General features: G+C 39.1%; 2 protein-coding genes across 9 annotated transcripts in view; one reads left to right on the forward strand and one right to left on the reverse strand.

The window, feature by feature from the left end:
• The window catches only part of triob (trio Rho guanine nucleotide exchange factor b), a 109,943-nt gene that overhangs the window by 40,549 nt on the left and 49,931 nt on the right, over nt 1-19,463 (reverse strand). For all 8 annotated transcript variants that reach the window (XM_086310793.1, XM_086310791.1, XM_086310795.1 and 5 more), the window contains 9 exons: nt 14,824-15,015; nt 13,850-13,981; nt 12,638-12,868; nt 11,398-11,520; nt 10,950-11,141; nt 9,229-9,398; nt 8,771-8,945; nt 1,665-1,860; nt 1,149-1,315 (listed from right to left, as the gene is read on the reverse strand). In XM_086310793.1, coding sequence (XP_086166919.1) covers nt 1,149-1,315; nt 1,665-1,860; nt 8,771-8,945; nt 9,229-9,398; nt 10,950-11,141; nt 11,398-11,520; nt 12,638-12,868; nt 13,850-13,981; nt 14,824-15,015 — 1,578 coding nt within the window. The remainder of the gene's footprint in view (nt 1-1,148; nt 1,316-1,664; nt 1,861-8,770; nt 8,946-9,228; nt 9,399-10,949; nt 11,142-11,397; nt 11,521-12,637; nt 12,869-13,849; nt 13,982-14,823; nt 15,016-19,463) is intronic.
• LOC147318714 (uncharacterized) lies at nt 17,018-19,119 on the forward strand. The gene is made up of 5 exons (XM_086309910.1): nt 17,018-17,362; nt 17,444-17,524; nt 17,861-17,947; nt 18,137-18,243; nt 18,350-19,119. Exons 1-5 carry the CDS (start codon nt 17,038-17,040, stop codon nt 18,449-18,451), a joined length of 702 nt encoding a protein of 233 aa, XP_086166036.1. The 5' UTR covers nt 17,018-17,037; the 3' UTR covers nt 18,452-19,119.

Raw genomic sequence — 19,463 nt, forward strand, 5'->3', positions numbered from 1 at the left:
CTGAGACATGACGTCACATTTGAATCCTTTGGTGTACAGAGGAGTTCATAGCTGACAAAAGCATTCAGATTCATAACAAGCCCAAATAATTACCCCTCTACCATCGCGCATGATAGTAGTTAGGAGGTGTTTTTACTCGGTGGTTTTCACCAAATGTGGCAAACAGCTCCACTTTGGTCTTGTCTGTCAAAAGGACATTATTTCAGAAGTTTGCGGTTTGTTCAGATATAACTTAGCAAATCTAAGCTGCGCTGCTATTTTGTTTTCAAAGAGAGGAGGCTTTCTCCTCGCAACTCTTCCAAACAAGCCATACTTGTTCAGTATTTTTCTAATTGTACTGTTATGAACTTTAACATGCTCACTGAGCCTTTTATAGTCTAAGATAAGACCTGAATGCTGAAAACCAGCAAACTGCCAAAACGTCTGCTTTTATAGAGGTGCTCACACTTGCTGATAACAGTTAATCAAGTGCATTTGATTAGCAGCAACTGGCTCCCACTTGCACTTTTAATTCCTAAGGAAGCAGTAAAAGTGTACTTCATTTTTCACAGCACTCTTGTGAGAAAATCTCTATCCGTCATAATGCATGATGCCATGCACCTGGACAGATCAAAGTGGAGTCAAAGAAATTCATATTTAGTATTCTGATGAAAATTGAATGATGGATCAATTATTGCACTGCAAACTAAATTTGCTCATTACTGAATATTTTTGGGAGAAGCAGAATGAATACAGTTAAGAACGAGTGAGAGAGACAGAGAGAAATTGTTGACACAGGATGAGTCATCTACCCATGGTCATGTACAGACACAACATAGTATGTGCTAAAAGGCCGAACTATCACTCTCTGCTGCAGATTCTCAGTATGTTAGCACTGAACTGCCAGAACGGATTTCCATTCAGCAGCGTGACTACAGGAAAAAAGAAGATTCATGTGAATATTCATGTGTGACTATATGTATGGGACACATATATGCAGTTCATAATATATAAATATATTATGAGTTACCAGATGTCAGAAAACAGTTTCAGGCTTTGTAAGCAGTCATTGTTCTTTTTCTAGCTTTTAGAGAGCTTTTGAAACCCAAGTCAAACCTTAATCGCTGCTTTAGTGTTGCATCTTTGTCTCCCCTGAGTCACATACATACCTGTTTGACTTCAGCCTGCAGATGCCTTAACTGGACACACTGCTCCAAGTGTCTCCTGTGCTGTTCTGCGGCGAGATCCAACTCCTGCTGCTTCTCGTGGAGAAACTCCAGCAGGTCCTGAACCCGTGTGGCCATGTCCACGTCTCGGTCGCATAACAGCTCCACACCTGCAGAAAGTGGACATTCTGTTGTGTTACCAACACTGAAAAAGGTTTTCTAACATAATCAGGATGGTTATACTATACATCACTATATTTCCCAGCATCCATACAACAGCAGCAGCCACAGCTGGATGGCTTCCTATTTTTACACTCTACAAATTATTCATGGAAGGCACGAGTAGAGGAATGAGCTGGGAAATGACAGTAGCAAAGGTTTGGCCTACCAGAAGTCAAATAAGGGACTGAGCTCCCGAGGGTATTTTAGCCCGTGCAGAATTTCCCCTAACGACTGGCACTGGGTCGCCCCCTTGAATAAATACTCAAGGTTTAAATGTATTTATATTCCCTAACTCACCAGACGCCTGGACCTCCGTGACATACTGCAGCAGCTCTTGTCCCTGGTGGATGACATCAAAGGTGAGGTTGTTCATGGTAAGAGCTTTGTCCGCATGATGCTGCAGCCTCTGCTCAGCCAGTGTGAGATCCTCCGTGTCAAAGTCGCTCATCTGCTGTGACAGTTCCTCATTCCATGACTCCAGGTCTGAGATGATCTGAGAGGGGCAGAGAGGGTTAAGGCAGGAAGAAGGGCTAACATGCACATAAAATGGGAGAACGTTTCCTTTTTGTATTATTATTTCCAAAAAGGACAGTGACAATGAAGAAACATTTGCACCAACAGCTGTGCGCTACTTAATCCCAGCAATTTGTCTTCTACACCACAGTTACCCCTCGATCTAGATATATATGTGTATTTTTGGTTAGTTAAAATCATTTTAAATGTATGTTCATTTGGTGTTGAAAAAGGGGGAAAATATATACCAAATGACTATGAATTCAAAAAAAAATCAGGGTTTCTATGTTTAAATATTATCCTGCTAATTCAAAGACAGATGTCTGACAAAAAAACAAAAGAAGAAGAAAGAGGGAAAGAATTGCATTTAAAAATATGACAGCTGTTTCATCTTCAATTAGCAACTCAAGCACTTTAAGAGCTGTAAGCCAGCAGCGCGCTGGCTTCCACAATAATGGATAATATATTACAAATGGTAATAAACGGCTGGTGGAGCAGATGTACCGAGATGTCAGCGCTTGTCTCTGACTGCCCACACAGACTGAATCATGATACCAGGAGCACCTTGATCCTGGCACCATTCAGCTCTGTCTCCATGCTGTCTCGATCTTTTTTGTCTTTCTTGTTTTCAAACCGTGAGTTATAGTTTTGTTGTTTTCTAGAAGGCATTCACCTCTTGCTCTGCAGTCTTTACTTATTGTATCAAGAGAGAGAATCACGTTTTATGAATACTGTTATTACAAGCAAACTTTTTTTTAACTAAACTTGACTTTACACATTCCAAAAGCACTTTAAGCACACAGGTATGCTGGGGAATCACATCTTAATGTCAGATCTGAGCTTTAGAGGGTGATATTTACATTGCTGCATCGGCACAAAATCAACTTATCAGATTTCAATATCCATGCTTTGTGCTGTTTTAGTAATATGAGCAAAATCCTGAAGTTTCTTTCGAGGTCTGACCCTAGTCTCTGTCCTAGTGTAACCCAACAAATGCATGTAAAGAATTTAAAGTTACCTTTGGGTAACTTGAGTCACCGTGCCCTAAAAATCAAAAGTCCAGATAAGAATTAAACATTTTCCTTGAAAATCAAAGCTGTCCTCTTCAAATTATAAACAGTTATCCTGTTATCCTGTTACTGTCATGGTCCTGGGTTTGTGACCAAGTAGTTTGTGCTTGTCTTGAATTGTTAGGTATTTCTGGAATGAGGTTTAAGATAATGTGTTATTTCCTGAGTATAATTTCCTTCTGTTTCTTAGTTTGGTTAATTCTCTGTTCCTTGTTTAGTTTCATTTAGTTCCCTTTTCATGTCCAGTCTTCCCTCTGTGTACCCGTGTTAGTTATTTGTGTCTCCCTGTGTAATCTGTCGTGTCTCCATCTTTATTGGACTTTTTCCTCAGTCTTCTATCTTCTATCTTTCCTCAGTCCCTATCTGGTCCCTCTGTTCCCTCTGTGTCCTGTGTGCGAGTTCTGAATCTGTCTCCGAGTCTCACACATGACAGTTACCCAGAAAACCTCCAACACAGCGAGGAAAAATAAGCCAACTGCTAACAGCCAGGCCAGTGAGTTTCAATATAAGGCAGAAAAATAAAAATCGGGAGATAGTCATACAGAAAATAGATGTTGAAAAAAGGAGAACAGCATTGATGGCATCACGTTCCTAATCATACGTGAATAAGTTAAACCTCCTCAGCCAGTACTGTGCTTAATTTAATCTGTCCCTCAGGTACATCCCCTGATCCAGATTGCCAGAGACAGTTATTTTATTCATAATGCAGTTACACTGTACACTGCTAAAAATTTAATTTACTACAGCTTCTACATAACGTGTAATTATACATTTTGCAATGCTTAAGATTGTTACTGGTGTTCTCAGAGAGGTTCGCCTAGTAAGTGTGAGACAGCTGAGAGCTTTAAATATTCCCCCGAGATACAGAAAACAAGCCACAAATTCCAGCAACAAGAAAAACGTTGTGTTTCAAGAGTTTCTATGAATAAATACATATTCTGTGGAGGTATATTCATATTTTGGGAGGTATCAGTCTTCAGCTTCCTGATTTCTTTCTCCTTTTTCACCTCATGACAAAAGCAGACTCAGATGAGAATTGAACCAAGGGGAAAAAAAAGATTCACAAAGTTTAAAACTGATATATTGTAATTATTCAAAGCAATGCATGCATGAAAGTCTACTTCACAGGAAGGTCCTAATTGTAACTATTGAATAAGTATACAAAAGGCGAGATAGACCACTTCTACAACAGAGAACATTACCCTGTCTCCAAATGAAAAAGTGCCTCTGCTTTCTGCGCTGTGCTGTAGGAGTTTGGATTAATAGAATAAAATCTGCTCTGTACAGAGACACAATTTTTCTTTCAGTTAACACACAGGATAATCTTATCAAGCTTCCATAAGACAATAACAGATAATACCTTCTTAAACCAATATGATGATTTTTACAAATCTGGCAACAAAGTTTTAACAAACTTACCAAGCGCTCATTTAGACTCTGCTCTCCTCTCCTCTTACAGTTGAGTAAAATGCCCTCTGAGTACAAAAAGACCATTTCCTTAATCTACAAAGTCTGAAATGACTAACTAATGGAGGAGAAGTGTCCCCTCTGACTGTTTTGGTCTTGGTGCTATGCACTCATACACAGCTTTTGTCAGGCAATAAAGCACTGAGGGAGGAGTGTGCGTCTCACCTCAACCAGTGCCCTCATCTAACATACACACCCCCCCAAGTTAAGCCAGGAGGGAGTGTCGTTGTGCAACTGCGCGTGTGTGGAGTGGCAGGAATGCCTTTTCCACTCATCATATTCCTCAAAGTCCCTCTGTTAATCCTGTGTGCAAGAGTGGGTGTACCTGACCTGACACGCACATGTAATATACACCCCTTCATATAATACTAAATTTTAAAAGCTTTACATATTGTAATGTTTTGACTCTACATTATATTTAAGAGGTTTAAGAGGTTTGTGCTCACCTTTTTATGTGGGCCCACAGTAGTCAAGAAATCACCCGAGACGTCTGCCCGTCTGACCACTAAATCCTGCTCGACCACCGTGGAAGTAACCCCATTAGCACTCTACAATTGCCCGCATCCTCCACCAAAGCTGTCGCGAAATCAATCAATGTAGAGCAGTGTCACAAACCACGGAGGCCCCAGAAAAGTCCGCCCGGAGAAAACATCAATATATGTCTTCTGACCAAAATACATGTTTTGGATACTTATAAAGCAGTGGGGTACACGCCCCCCCCCCCCCCCCCCCCCCATGGCGTCAATGACAGATTAAAATAGGTTCCAGACAATGTTGGATAACACCTCCCACCCACTCCATAACATGTTGGTCAGTCACAGGAGCTCGTTCAGTGAGAGACTGAGATTACCGAAAAGCACCACTGAACGACACAGGAAATCATTCCTGCCTGTGGCCATCTCCCTGTACAACGCATCCACTTAACACACTGTTTGCTGCTACAACTACACATGTTTCTTTTCCAACTATTTATTTATAAGTGACTTATGTATGTATGTATGTATATATATGTATATATTGTACTATTCTTAGTTAGCGTATTGTCTGTCTTGTCTTAATGTTGGTTTAAAATGGAGCACTGTAACAAAAAATAATTTCCCCCAGGGATCAATAAAGTATTCTGATTCTGATTCTGATTAGTCACAGTTAATCGTACATCTTTAATAGCTATAAGCAGACATAGAACTTCTCTTTTCTATAACACCTTCCATACAAGGTAATAAACTTCAAGCCCTCAGGGTCTCTGGAGCTAATTATTGACTCTGATCGTCTGTTACCAAGTAGAATAAAATATAGTGAGACACCAAATGAGTTGAGGCCTCAGGCCGGACACATTCCTAGATTATATGTATTATATGTACTGTAAGCATGCATTGCAGTTATCCTTCTATGTTCTAGTTTCCCTCAGCATGTATCACCTGGACAGTCACGCCAGTGAAGCTTAAGACCCTCAATGAACCGAACATCAACTCAAAATAAGCACAGATATGCAATGTGTATGAAATACTTCTGACTGTACCTGTAATAAAAGTTAACATAATGGAAGGATCCTCAAATGGACATCTTCAATAAACAACTGTAATGCAGTATCAATACTGTGAGAAATATTATTACATGAAATAATGCTGTAAAGAATGTTATTAATGCAATTATAATGATGCAGATTATATGGCAGCAATAAAAGAATTTCTGTATCTCCACAATACTTATGGTTCGTAGATTCTTCTTAAGTTAACGATATTTTTGTTCAGATGAAGAGAGCAGACAACTCAACACTTAACATGCTAGCTGATATGTGACGAGCATTTTTAACATATTTATCATTTGCTACTAATAACATTACAACCAGGTTTATTTTAAGGATATTAATAGAAACGTACCCATTGACTGTTTATAGACTGTTAGAGACGCTAATAAAAGCCTTGCGATTCTTACAGTTCTTCATAATATTCACAAACATATGTGAGTCTAAGTCATTTATCAGTTGGGTAACTGTTAACAAATGAACTTTTTTAGTTTTATAGGATACATTTTTGTTATACATTTATTTGCAGTCAAGTATGCATTTTTGCAGCTATTACATTTATTAACATTTGCTATGTTATGCTGTACTATGCTTTATTATGCTAAAAGATGACAAAAGACGCTTATTATTAGATAATTACATAATCATATCTTCATTAACGCGCTCACCAGACACTTTGTGGGGTTCACCTGTTTGACTGCTCGTGAATGAAAATATCCGATTAGCCAAACACAGGCAGCGACATTTACGCATGTCAACATGGTCTTGAGACATCCTGTTCAAACTCAAGCTAAACGTCAGAGTGGGGGAAAATTTTCCCACACTGATGTCTCTAGAGTTTAAAGAGAATGGTCTGAATAAGGGAAAATCAGTGAGTGTGAGTTCTCTGGGTGCGTTATTGATTAGAGCGAATGACCAGATAGTTTCAAGCTGATAGGAAGACAACAGTAACTCAAATAACCACTTGTTACAACCAAGCTGTGTAGATCAGCATTTCTGGACATGCAGTGTGGCAAACCTCGAAGCAGATGAGCTACAGCAGCAGACGACCACCACAGATTCTGCTCATGCCAGCTAAGAACGGGAAACTGAGGCTGCAGTTCACACGAGCTCACTAAATTTAGAGAATAGAAGATTTGATAAACGTTTTCTGGTCTCATGAGTCTCGATTTCTGCTGTGACATTCACATGGTTGGGCCACAATTTTCTGTAAATAGCATAAAAACACAGTCCTATCTTGTATTGTATTAACGTTTAGAGCCAATGGTGGGAAAATATGCGTGACCGATATTTTCATGCCACACTTTGGGGCCCTTAGTATCAACTGAGCATTTAAACACTGCAGTCTGCCTGAGTTTTGTTGCTGACCATTTTCATCCCTTCACAAAGCTGAAATTATCTCAAACTGGTTTCTTGAACAAGACAATGAGCTGACTGTATTCAAATGGCATAGACAGCCATAGATCCCAGAGCAACTTTGGCATGTGGTGAAAAGAGAGATTCACATCATGGATGCACAGCCAACAAATCTGCAGCAACTGTGTGATGCTATCATGTCAATGTGCAGCAAAATCTCTGATGAATGTTTCTAACACCTTTGTTGAATCAATGCCACAAAGAATTAAGGAAGCAAAAGTAAGTCTAATCCAGTACTAGTAGGTTGTACCTAACAAGGTGGCTGATGAGTGTAAAGTAAAGCCAAGAGATAATCAGGAGACTCATTCTGTGGGCTTTCCATTTACCATCATCATCATCATCATCATCATCATCATCATCATCATCATCATCATCATCATCGCAGGATCACCAAACCAAGTTACAGTCATCCACTTACCATGAGTGCTGGTGCTCTATGGAGTAGCTGTTTAAGCTATTTTTATTCTGGACCAAAAACACTAAACTTACCACCCACAGAAACCACAAGTGATGAGTTTATAATTGAAAACCATTTTCCAAGATTAATATATTCATTATGTCCTCAATAATGACTTTCCACATCTCTTCTTCTTACTTACATGATTCTTATTAATACAAGCCTGCATCTCTTTTCAGTGCGTTTGCTTCAAAAGTGCCAGAGTGTAATTCTTCTGTCAGCACAGTATGGCTCAACAAATCTAATTTGATAGCCATGATAAAAATAAAAGCAATGCTTTCTTTCTTTCTTTCCGTCTTTCTTTCTTTCTTTCTTTCTTTCTTTCTGTTTTTTTTAAGAGCACCAGCTGAGTACAGCGTTCACTCTCACAGCAAGATGCTAAGGAATTAGCAAACTGCTAACTGGGGAGGGGGAGACATAACTGGAGCGAGTCAGTGGATGAGATTCATCGAGTGGAACTAAACACTTTTTTAATGTAGCGCACGTGTGAGTATGACTGTGAATTTAGCCGAGATTTAAACCAGCTGGAATCCTCACTCCAGGACTGAATCTTCCTTTCACGCTGTAATGGTCCATCAGCTCACAGTCACAGTCATTTTGGTTTGCCAGTAAGCCCGCTGTCACATGTAATTGATCTTTTCAACAGCCAATAAGAAAAAACAAATTGGCTGATATGATACATTCTGTTATTTCTTTCTTAGCGTATCACATGTGTAGCACTTTGTTTTTCATGTCCAAACTTTTAGTCTTTTTGGTCCCTGCTGTACACCTTAATTTCTCCCTTTTCATTGAAAACACCTTCCTGCGGTGTGGATATTTGAAACATTCTGTCTTCGCTTTTACATCTAAAGATCACGAGTTCTACTATTCTGGTGTTTCTTGTTCTGTCTTCCTCACTCTCACTTTAAAAATAAATATGCATCATACACCAACCCTCTATTTTCCGCCTACTTACGTCAATTGCGTCCCTTTCAAAGATGCGGAGCTGGAGGAAGAGCTCAAGTTTGATCTTCCTTTCCTGGAACAACTCCTCCATCTGGCCCTGGGCCTCGTCCAGCTGCTGCAGCACGCTCTCAATGTGGGCCATGGAGCTGTTGTGCGGAGTCTTGTTGCTCGAAATGGCAGAGTCTCTGTAAGCAGGGGTTAAATGGAGAGGACTTTGTTCCCAATTTTTGTCAAGTCATTCTGTTAGAAATCACCCTCACCCATTTTTCCCAGTGTATTCTTCTATCAGCGCTTCTTGTTTTCCTTTTATCTCATGAACACATGATTGTTGAATAATTGGAAAATATGTGTAACCCAAGGCCATCTCCAGATGGCAAATGTGACAGATGATCAGATGAACATTGAATATTACAATATTCAGACTTTAGTGAGGCATTTAAAAATGTAATAATACTAATAAATGATCACCTGAGCTGTTGTATGAGGTCCTCTCCTTCCTTTATAACATTGACTGTTGCCTGCAGGGTGGTCTGCTGCTGCTGGCCGAATCGCTTGATCAGATCCTGGACTGCCTCGACTGACTCTGCGTAAACATCATCCAGCAGTTCTTTCTGAAGCTCCTCCAGCCATGTCCACAGCTAAGTGTGATCGACAAAGAAAAAAAAGCCAGTTCAAATGTAGAGAAAAACAGCACAATAATCTGCAGACACATGTTTGAGGGTGGTGCATATAGTGGTGTGAGTTAAACAGAAATCTAAGAATAAACAGACGAGCTGCCAAATGGATAGACAAGAGATATGAGACAGAAATCAACAACAAATCAAATCCAACCAGTTCTTTTCAAAGCTGGTGTTTTGTGAATGGTCATCTTTGTAACAGATTAGCCATCTGGGTGAATTGGCTCAGGGTACTGAAGCCCTGGCATACGGTCCAGGCTGCAGGGGAGAGACCCTGGCACCCATTGTTTGTCTAACACCCACGCTGCCAACACAAAAACATGCCTACTTTTGATATTGTTAACTGCGTTAACTATGTTACATATTACATGGTTTCCATACTGACACAGACCATTAAAAATGTGTGAAAAGTGAAATCAAGTGAGCGACTAATTTTTCAGAACAAATGCTTCTCTCTTTGTCAAAGCCCTTGTCTGAGAATTTCTGATTAAATAAAGATGGTTACTTTTATTAGTCCGAGCCTTCTGATCAGTTAGCTTCGTGGAAAACAGGTAAACTGCTTCTTATACAATGTAGTTCATGCCCTGTCATCACAGTAAATTTGCCCTCTATCACACTGGACTGCATCCAAAGGATTCTGCAGCACTTGAAGAAGTGATGGGCAGCAGAGTTGGAAACATTCACTTGTACAAACATATGCATGCAGAGAAAAGAATCATAGTGGCACAAACACAAACACACATGCTCAGAAATGCACGTGCGCTCACACAGATAGCGTACTGCTATCATTGTGAGCTGACAGATGGGATGAAGGAGATTAGTCCATATGGGCATTAAAGACTAGCTTCATTAATAATACCTAGGCTCTTACTGTCTATGAGTCTATGTAAACAGGATGTAGTGTTAACACATGCAGAGAGCACTGCCTTTCCGTCTGGGAAGGTTAATTTTGACAGTCAAAGATGCACAAAAGAGTTATTTCAAGGAGTGCTTAGCACAAATGCATTTTTACAGCTCCCTAAAGGCTTAAGAAGACAACCTAAAGACCCGCCTGCCTTAATCAAAGTCAAGGAGAAGGCAGATGAGGTCAGATTACCTTTGTATGGCGTGTGAATGGTTACTACAGAGGCAAAAGAAAATTATACTCTTTGTTTTTTACAAACAGCATAATGATTGTTGCAGGAACACATCTGGAACCAATCTGATGAATTTATACAAACACACTTTACATAAATTGCTACGGCTATTCAACATAGCCTGCATGTGAAAATGCCAGAGCAAAGTTAGCCTGCGGAGTTTATTGCATTTCAGCTGGAGCTGCAACAAAAATATGAAGACAGGTAACTCAGTTTAAAATATGTTTCTTAATACAGAATAAACATCATTGCATCATTTTTATACACGCTGTCCTCTTACTGTATTAGTCGCATTAAATTCTAGCAATAAGCAAAACGGAGGAGTGAAATCAATGCTGCAAACAGGACAAGTTGAAGCAGGGAGAGGGACACACACCTCTTTGACATGTGTGTGGAAGGCAACAGACATGTCCAGCAGCACTTTACGTTGCTCGACACGTCGCACAAAATCCTGGATGCGGTCTTCAAGCTGGTGGGCGGCCTGGTAAATTTCCTCTGGGTCGCACTCTCCGGTCTGGGCCAGCTGCTCTGCAGCCTCTAGTAACTTGTCAGCATTGGTGTAGGTGTTCTGAAAGATTAAATACATTTAAAATGGGAATATTCTATCTCTTCCAAGTGACCTTTACAAGAAGAACTTTACTTACTTTCTCTTGTCATTTTTGTCACAACTTATTAAACTGAACGTACCAACTCAACATTTTGCTTTGTTTTGGGTTGTTTTTTGTCAAGTCTACACAGTGAAATACTGTTTTCAGGTTGTTGCAAAAATAATAAATTGATGGGAAAAAGTACGTCACAGAACAAAAAGTGTTTGCTTTGCTCACCTGTGCAACCTCTTCAAAGTCTTCATGCCTTTTCTGTAAAGCCCTGGCTCTGTGCAAAGACTTTCCAACACCTGTATGTTTGCTAAGGAAGGCCTCACCGTGATTTTCTATCCAGTCCAGCACCTTTAAAAACACACACAAACACATGCAGACACACAAGCACATTTAAACAGGTAAAAATAAGCAGTGCATTTGAGGATGCAGTACGTATTTCCCAGCAGTAGGGGGTACAATCGCCTGCATTTAGACCACATTAATTACAGCAGTCTATAGATGTCATCTCTCTGCTTCTCCCCACCCCCTTTTCTTTACTCCTTTCCTCCATATGCAGTCTGTCATGTTTAAATTACAGCCTGGGTGACTGGGTTTTGCTTCAGTGTAAATCCAAAGCAGTGTAAAGAGTCAGCATTCCCATTGTGGCTGTGAACAGATATAAGTCTTTGTACTTATTAATAACCTTATTATTTATTAAACAGATGGCCTAACTCCATCTGTTTCTATGTGGGGTTGTGAAAGGGATTTTCAACATCTCTGAGAGAATATTTTGATGAGACAAACACATATGAACATGCACACAATGCCCTCGACACATTATGTGACAGTAAATTGCATCACCATGGAAACCACTACCAAGAGAAAAAGGTGATAAAGAAGAGATGGGGAAGACAGAAGCATAGATGTACAGCAAGAATGAGTGAGAGAGAAGGAGAGGTGGAAGAGGGGTTCCTGCCCAGAGGACAGAAATACACCAACTCAGAACTTTGATCTAAGAACTTGATCCCACCACAGCCACACATAGAGACGCTCACTCAAAAGAAATTAAAAAAAATCCCCAGAGGAACTTAAAAAAAGCTACTGAAATAACTGGAGATTATTATATCGTATTCTTAATATCACCCCCTCATTTTTTAAATTCAATTTCCAGTTTGAACTGGAAAATACAAATATTTATAAGATTCAATAACCCTAAAATTGACATATAATGACAAGCCTAGGAAATCGCTCTTCATTGACATCCTCTCAAGCTCTCAGAGTAAAAAATGCTTAAGTGGACGGATTCCTGGATTGGATAGTTAAGTAGCCAGAGTACAGACAATTTAAGTCTACAGGGAAACTAATTCAGACATAAGGGCAAGATGGGACAGCACTTTATGCAATTCCTACTGTACTGTCGTTGTGTGGGCGTTGAGAGTCTCAGCAAAGCCAGGTTTTGCTGTGGATGTTTGCACACATTTCTTACTTGCTGTACATCCTGCTGAAAGACACACAGCTGCAGGCGCTGATGCAGACGGACTTTGCGATGCTGCCAGATGTTTTCCAGTTGCCTTTGATGATGCAACACCTCATGGATGATATCCAAAACATGATGCACAGCCTTGGAGTAGTTAGCTGATGCCATCAACGAATCTGCACTTCCTGGGGTCAAGGGTCGCTGCAGTTTGTCCAACAGAGACTTGCCATCCTGGCTTACCTTTGAAAGTTGATGGGCAGTGTGACATTTAGTACTGGGTGGATCTGATGCGTTTGATGCTGTAAGTAGACTTAGAATATTAATATTAATACAAAACTAAAATAATTTGAATATTATATATGTATAATATATGTTCTTTATAATTTAATTCAAAAAGTTAAAACTATTACGTAATCTATATTCATTTACATGCTGTATAGAAACATTTCAAGGCATTTTATGTAATTTTGAAAATGATGAGCTATGGCTCATGAAAATCAGAGTCTAAGATCTCATATTATTAGAATATTTCCTAAGATGAATAAAAACAGGATTTCTAATGTAGAAATGTGGAATTTCTGGAATTTTTGGGCTTCCTCTTGACAATATCGCATAGATTGTCTGTGGAGTTGGCTGGCTAGTCAAGCGTACCAGTAACATGGTCAGCAAACCATTTAGAAGTAGTTTTACCACTCTGGGAAGATGCTAAGCATCTCCATAAGGTTTGTCAACAGACTGAAGCAGGAAGTGCTCTAAAATCTCATGGGAGGCGACTACTATAGCACACAGTGGACCAACCACTACTAAATACCAGTAGATAACATAACACCCCTAATAATGTTTTTTTTTATCTCATCATGTCATGTATGTTTTTAACTGAATATTGTTTTAGATTTCTTAGCTGGAGGCAGTGAATCTACCAATTTCAAACTAAATTTCAAACATTGTTTAATTTGTGTTATTTGCTTTATTTTAAGTTGTGAAACTAACTAAAACCCAAAGAGATGTATCGATGGAGAAAGTTTCCATTGTTGCTGAAGGCATGTGTGAATATTTTGAATGCACGATTTGCATAATCATCACATCTATTGTTTGTATTCCATAGAGTCACAATGATATTTGTATATATATTTGTATACTCTGTGTGTTTGCATGCTTATTTGTGTCGCGCACTTATGGTTCGGACGCACTGTCTCCGCAAATGTGCCTGTTTCTACTGACCTCAGAGTATGCTGTGGTGATGTGCTCATACAGCCCCTGGTGATGATGGATTGTGTCTTCCAGATCCTGGAGTTCAGAGGGCAGCTCTCCCTCACCACATGCCTTACACCACGGCTCCACTTTACTCATGTACTGCGAAAAAAGACAGATATACAGTATTTGTATAGAAACACAAGTACAGCATCATACAAATGCTATTAAGACCGAACAAGCAGGTCAGTTAAAGATTACAATAGCTTTAATATGTCTTCGAAAGTCATTTTTGCACACAAATAATAACCCTGAAGTTTTCTATCCAGATGGTGGTGCATATGAGAATTTCTATGGGAGGACCAACACAGTCAAAAAGAGAAAAGTAAGACATCACTTGGAAAAAGAAAGACAGAGTGATGGTATTTATTCACAAAACTGTTAACAACTGATGGATTTTGATCTTATATGTCACTTACAAGGAAGTCTTGGGCATGAAAGACCACACAGAAAAAGAGCCACTCAGCAAACAACAGTTGTCAACAACTAATGTTCTGCTACTGCATCCGTAAGCACAACAGTTTAAAGTAGTATTGATCATTTAAATGGTCTCTCATTGGCAAGGTTCCACAGTAACCTCAGGGGCTTTAAATTGGAAAGTTTTTTTTTAATCTAAATGTATAAGTAAGAGTACAAGTAAGAGTAGAAAATTACACAAAGCTGTAATATGGTTTAGATGACAAAAACACATCATTACATAACAGATCATATGCTGCATGCTCCAATTATTGTTTGCACAGCATGTACTAAATGAATGTAAGAACTCACAACTTTATAAATACATGCAGATATTCTGATGCTTTCAAGCAGAGCTGCCAACAGCGCATTTACGTCTGCCAAAAAAAGTCTTTTTGCACATATAGAAAAGAAGAAATGTGCATCTATTATGCACACATGTATTACTATAATATCAGAAGTGTAATTAATTTTTTGCATCCCAGTACCTGATCTGCTTTCTGGTGGAAGCTGGCAGACATCTCCAGCAAGGTGCTGCGTTCGTCCAGTGCTGCAGCAAAGGCCTTCCACTCTTGCTCCAGCTGGCTTGAGATCTGCTGGATCTGCTGAGAGGCATAGTGGCTGGACTCCAGGAGCCGATTTCCAACAGACATGATTCGATTGATGTTCACATACACATTCTGTTTTTCAGAGAGAAACAGATACAGAGAAAAAAAACCCCAAAACATATTAAAAATTATTTAATATGGTTTTACTCTTTTAATTAATTTCAGTTCTATACAAAAGAAAAGAAAAGCTACATTTATATAAAGAGTGCTCTTATCGTTAATATTTGGACATCTTCAGTCCAAATATTCACCACCACACACACACACACACACACACACACACACACACACACACACACACACACACACACACACACACACACACACGGGAGACATACCCCCATGTGAATAATAAAAAAGCCCATTTGCCTCTTAATCTTTCAGTCTTTTTTAATATATGGGCCCCAAGCTGTTTTGTGTAGATAGGCATGGATCAGCAAACGCTAATTAACAACTGTGTTAACAGTGTGTTATTATTCTATTCAATTACTGCTCCTGGAGCCTATTATGGCTCTTAGCTAGCTTGTTTCAATCACAATGGGAAGGAAAGATGAACCAAACACCAGCTACGACCCTTAAAGCAGTTTTCATCAAAGCTGTGGACACTGGATTTACTTTGTTCAACTCAGGAAGCTTTGAGTTTGTCTGTTTTTATATTAGGGTTTAGAGAGATTTTAAACAGCTCTGCATTTGCGTGTACTGTAGAAGAACAATCCATACTGTGCAGAATCAACACTGAAACGTGCTCGATACAATCTGATGTTGGTTCAAGGATAAGAGCGACAGTGGTGAGCTAAACAGCACGGCTAACACGAGTTCAGCTTTTGAATACACAGCAGAAGTTAAGTTGTCATAAATAAAAGCATGGCGGTTAGGACTAGAACTACTATAATCCCATAATAAATCTTACACATCAAATGTCACAGGAAGAACTGTCTCTGAGGTTTTATGTGGTATTAGGGACTATTGGGATTTTGGGGGGGGACCTCCAAATCACACAATCATTCAGGGGAAGAGAGGAAATGCAGACATGTTGGACTACTTCGGGTGGTAATCTAAAACTGATGGCTGAAGGAGAGAAGGGAGGAGGAGTTGGGAGAATATAAATTTAAAAAGTCTTCTTAATTTAAAACTGATGGTGCCATAGGGAATGAGAGTGGCTGTGGGAGAGAAAACAGACAGAAATACGGAAAATGGAAAAGAGGACAGGTCCCAGAAATGAATCGATCTGTAGAAATAGACAGTGTCTATCCTGTAAAGGAAGCACAAGAAACAGTAAAAACTCCCAAAACCTTAAAGCTTTAAATACTTCCTGTTTCTAAAATGACCAGTAACCAGACTCGCTGCTTTAGTTACAATATTTACTGAAGTGAAAAATTCATGGGTAATATAGGGATGTCAAGCAATATAAAAATATCTCTGCAATGTGCAATTCTTCAGCTAGCTATAGGTTAATATAAATGTAACTTTGCAGGACGTGTGAATTTATGCTAACCATGAACAGTATGAATGAACAAACCAGTCATATTGGACAGGATCCTAATTCAGTCAGCAAGGTAGCTGTATGGAGATGACTGGCTTTGTAACATGAAACACTAGTAAACCCAAAGAGTCATTTGTAAGATTCCTTTACTCAAACAATGTAAACCCAGTTTTGAATAACTGGGTTATCTCACAGTTCACTTTCCCAACACCCTGTGCTCCTGCTTTCCAGTTTTCACAGGAACTACTCCTAATCTCTGTGAACCATCTCTTTGTATACAAACTAAAGGCAAATCATTTATTTGCCTTTAGGAATTTTTCTGGGTTTTCCATTTTTTAGTCCACTGAACAAGATACAGTATCAAAATCCCTCCCGAATCCTTTGGAATTCAGATTCTTTTTTTGTAAACATTCATTCTTCTTTTCTTTTTTTACATTTTTATATAATATATGCTGTTATATTCCAGATGTAAAAAGTAGCTGCCCGATGCTTCCAGTGAAACCTTTTTACATTGGCCCCTCCTACCAAGTCATTTGCATCCATAAAAATCTGTAAGGCATTTTAGAAAAACACATCACACAGTCACTAACAACCAAAGACACCACTCAGCAATGGCGGAGCCGGCAGCAGAAAACGAAGATTACATGACAATGGATGCTGACCTGTGGTCAGAAGACGACAATACTTATGAAGTTGCAGACACACTCGGTATAGATTACAACGCAACGAGGGACTCAAGAGAACAGCAACCAAACCCTGTGTTCAATGGTAAGAACAGAGAGGAGCTGAAAAATCAGAGAGCTGCGACAAACGCAACACTGCCAAACATCGGAAACCAAAGCGCAGCCACCAACCGCCCCCCCTCTCTTAGGTACATGACTATCAGATGGCCAGCGTTCAATTCCAACAATGGAAGAAAGCAACCTCCTGAGTTAGGTAAGACAAATATTCAAATTCAGATGATACAAACACATTAAATACAAACACACAAAACTATTAACATTATTTTCTCATTAGTTTTTTTCAGGCATGCTACAGTGTGTCTGGTGGTTCTGTGTATTCTGTTAATCAGCGTACTCATCTGTGTGAGCATCGCTTGTGAGTGTGAACTTCACTTTCGTGAAATCATAATGTTATCACCATGTGTATACACTGATCTACGCACTGATGTATGGAAGACATTTTTAAGCCACTACACCAGATCTAACAGACTACATTTAAAAATAGTGATACTTACAATGACTGAAAGTTTTATCCTCATCTTCAGTGAATATATTAGCTCATTTATCACTTAGTCATGTTACTTTAACTGTCCATAGGACCATGAGCGTGGAATAAATCTTCTTTGCATTGCTGTCCTTTGTAAAGAATTACGTCTGTATGTGAGCTTCAGTTGTACATGAACTCATAAACGTATCATTCCTTTCATAATAGGTGCCACTTTAGCTGGGCATCAGATGAAGTTGACTGAAGAAAACAACAAGCTACGCGGAAAAAACAATGAGTTGACGAATCAACTAGGCACGTAGTCAATAAACACAAAATCAGCATTAACATCTTCGAAATTCAGCACAACTTCATCACAACAGAGTGCAAAAAACACAAAATTATGTCCAGTCTAAATCCTTGAGCAAACAGTTTCTTAGATATATAAATATATATTTATTTGAAAGTGTACTTTTTTGAAAAAACCTGTTTCTGTATTTACAGATAATTTAAGAAACGTTTCCACAGCAGCATATGATGTTTCCAGTGATGCTTACCCTGCCTGCCTCTCTGGAAGAACATTCTTTGTACTTAATTATGAAGTACTTGATGTAAGAAAGCTCTTTCCCTGTATCTCTATGTGTGCGTGTGTATATGAATGTTATGGGTATCAAACATTATGCTCAAACATAACAGCTTCATTTATCTTTAATGCAGGATATCATGACAGAGTGCTACTTCTATCTGCGCAAAGTCAGCATGGATGGTAAAGGCTGCAATAGCACATTTTCTTGGAGGTGTGCACGTACCTTTCTCTGAGACTGCAGCAAATATACAAAACGACTGCTTGTACAGATCATGGCATTTCTACAGTCTGATTTCGGGCTTATATTGCAATATTTTTTGGACAGTTGTTATATTTGCTGCATAACATACATCATGTGTTTCCTTCTCAACAAATATGACTAGAAACATTTCGACTCCACGCATGACAGTTCGAACAAATCTACTAGCAATGCTTATTAAATTTAATCATTACAAGATACCCAAGTCCTGTGGCTTCAACACAATCCCACCATCCCCTCCATCACCTGAGGCCCGTGGATTCTTGTAGTTGGATCTTAGCATTTCTATGACCTTTAGCTTAATTTGTTGGGATGTCCACTCCTTGCAAAACTTTCAACTGTCTTGATTTTTTTCCCAATTGTGAAAATTGTAGAATTACAGAATAAGTTTGGAAATGTCCTAACGATTGATGGTTAGCAACAATTGCTTCTTTGAGATCATTACTGTTGACTTGCTTCTTTGGCATCTACATCAAACATCTGAATGTGTCGCATCATCAAACTGTTAAAATCTTCAGCAAAACTGTGTTAGTTAACAAAACAAGCCAAACAATCTGAACTCTCTGAATTCATTTTGTGATATTAGAGTTTTAAAACCTGTAGTAGTTGGGAAAAAAGGCATCATATGCCACATGTGTAAAATGACGGCTCTATTAAAAGTGTTTAAAAAAAAGCTCCTTGACTCCTAAAGTGAATTTTTAAGTACCTCCCATAGGGGGAGTAACAGTATCATAACCCTAGGGGTTGTATTTTGCAACGTGACACATTATCTCTCACATAACAACAAAGAGTCACCATCAGCATTTGGTCCAAACCTTCACTTACACATGACACTCCCATCACTGATGACTGCCTGACACAATACAGTAAACACATGCTGGTGGGTTTTTTTTTGTTTAGTCGCTGGAAACTGGCAAACGAGTAATTGCGTTGTTTCACCTTGGTTTTACTCTTGCTACAATGTTGACACAGTCGGAGAACGCGGA

Source organism: Aulonocara sp. 'chitande type north' Nkhata Bay, linkage group LG11 (genome assembly GCF_057382095.1).
Source record: "Aulonocara sp. 'chitande type north' Nkhata Bay isolate Kocher_YH1m ecotype deep benthic linkage group LG11, A_spYH_male_GT1.1, whole genome shotgun sequence".
NCBI lineage: Eukaryota > Metazoa > Chordata > Actinopteri > Cichliformes > Cichlidae > Aulonocara > Aulonocara sp. 'chitande type north' Nkhata Bay.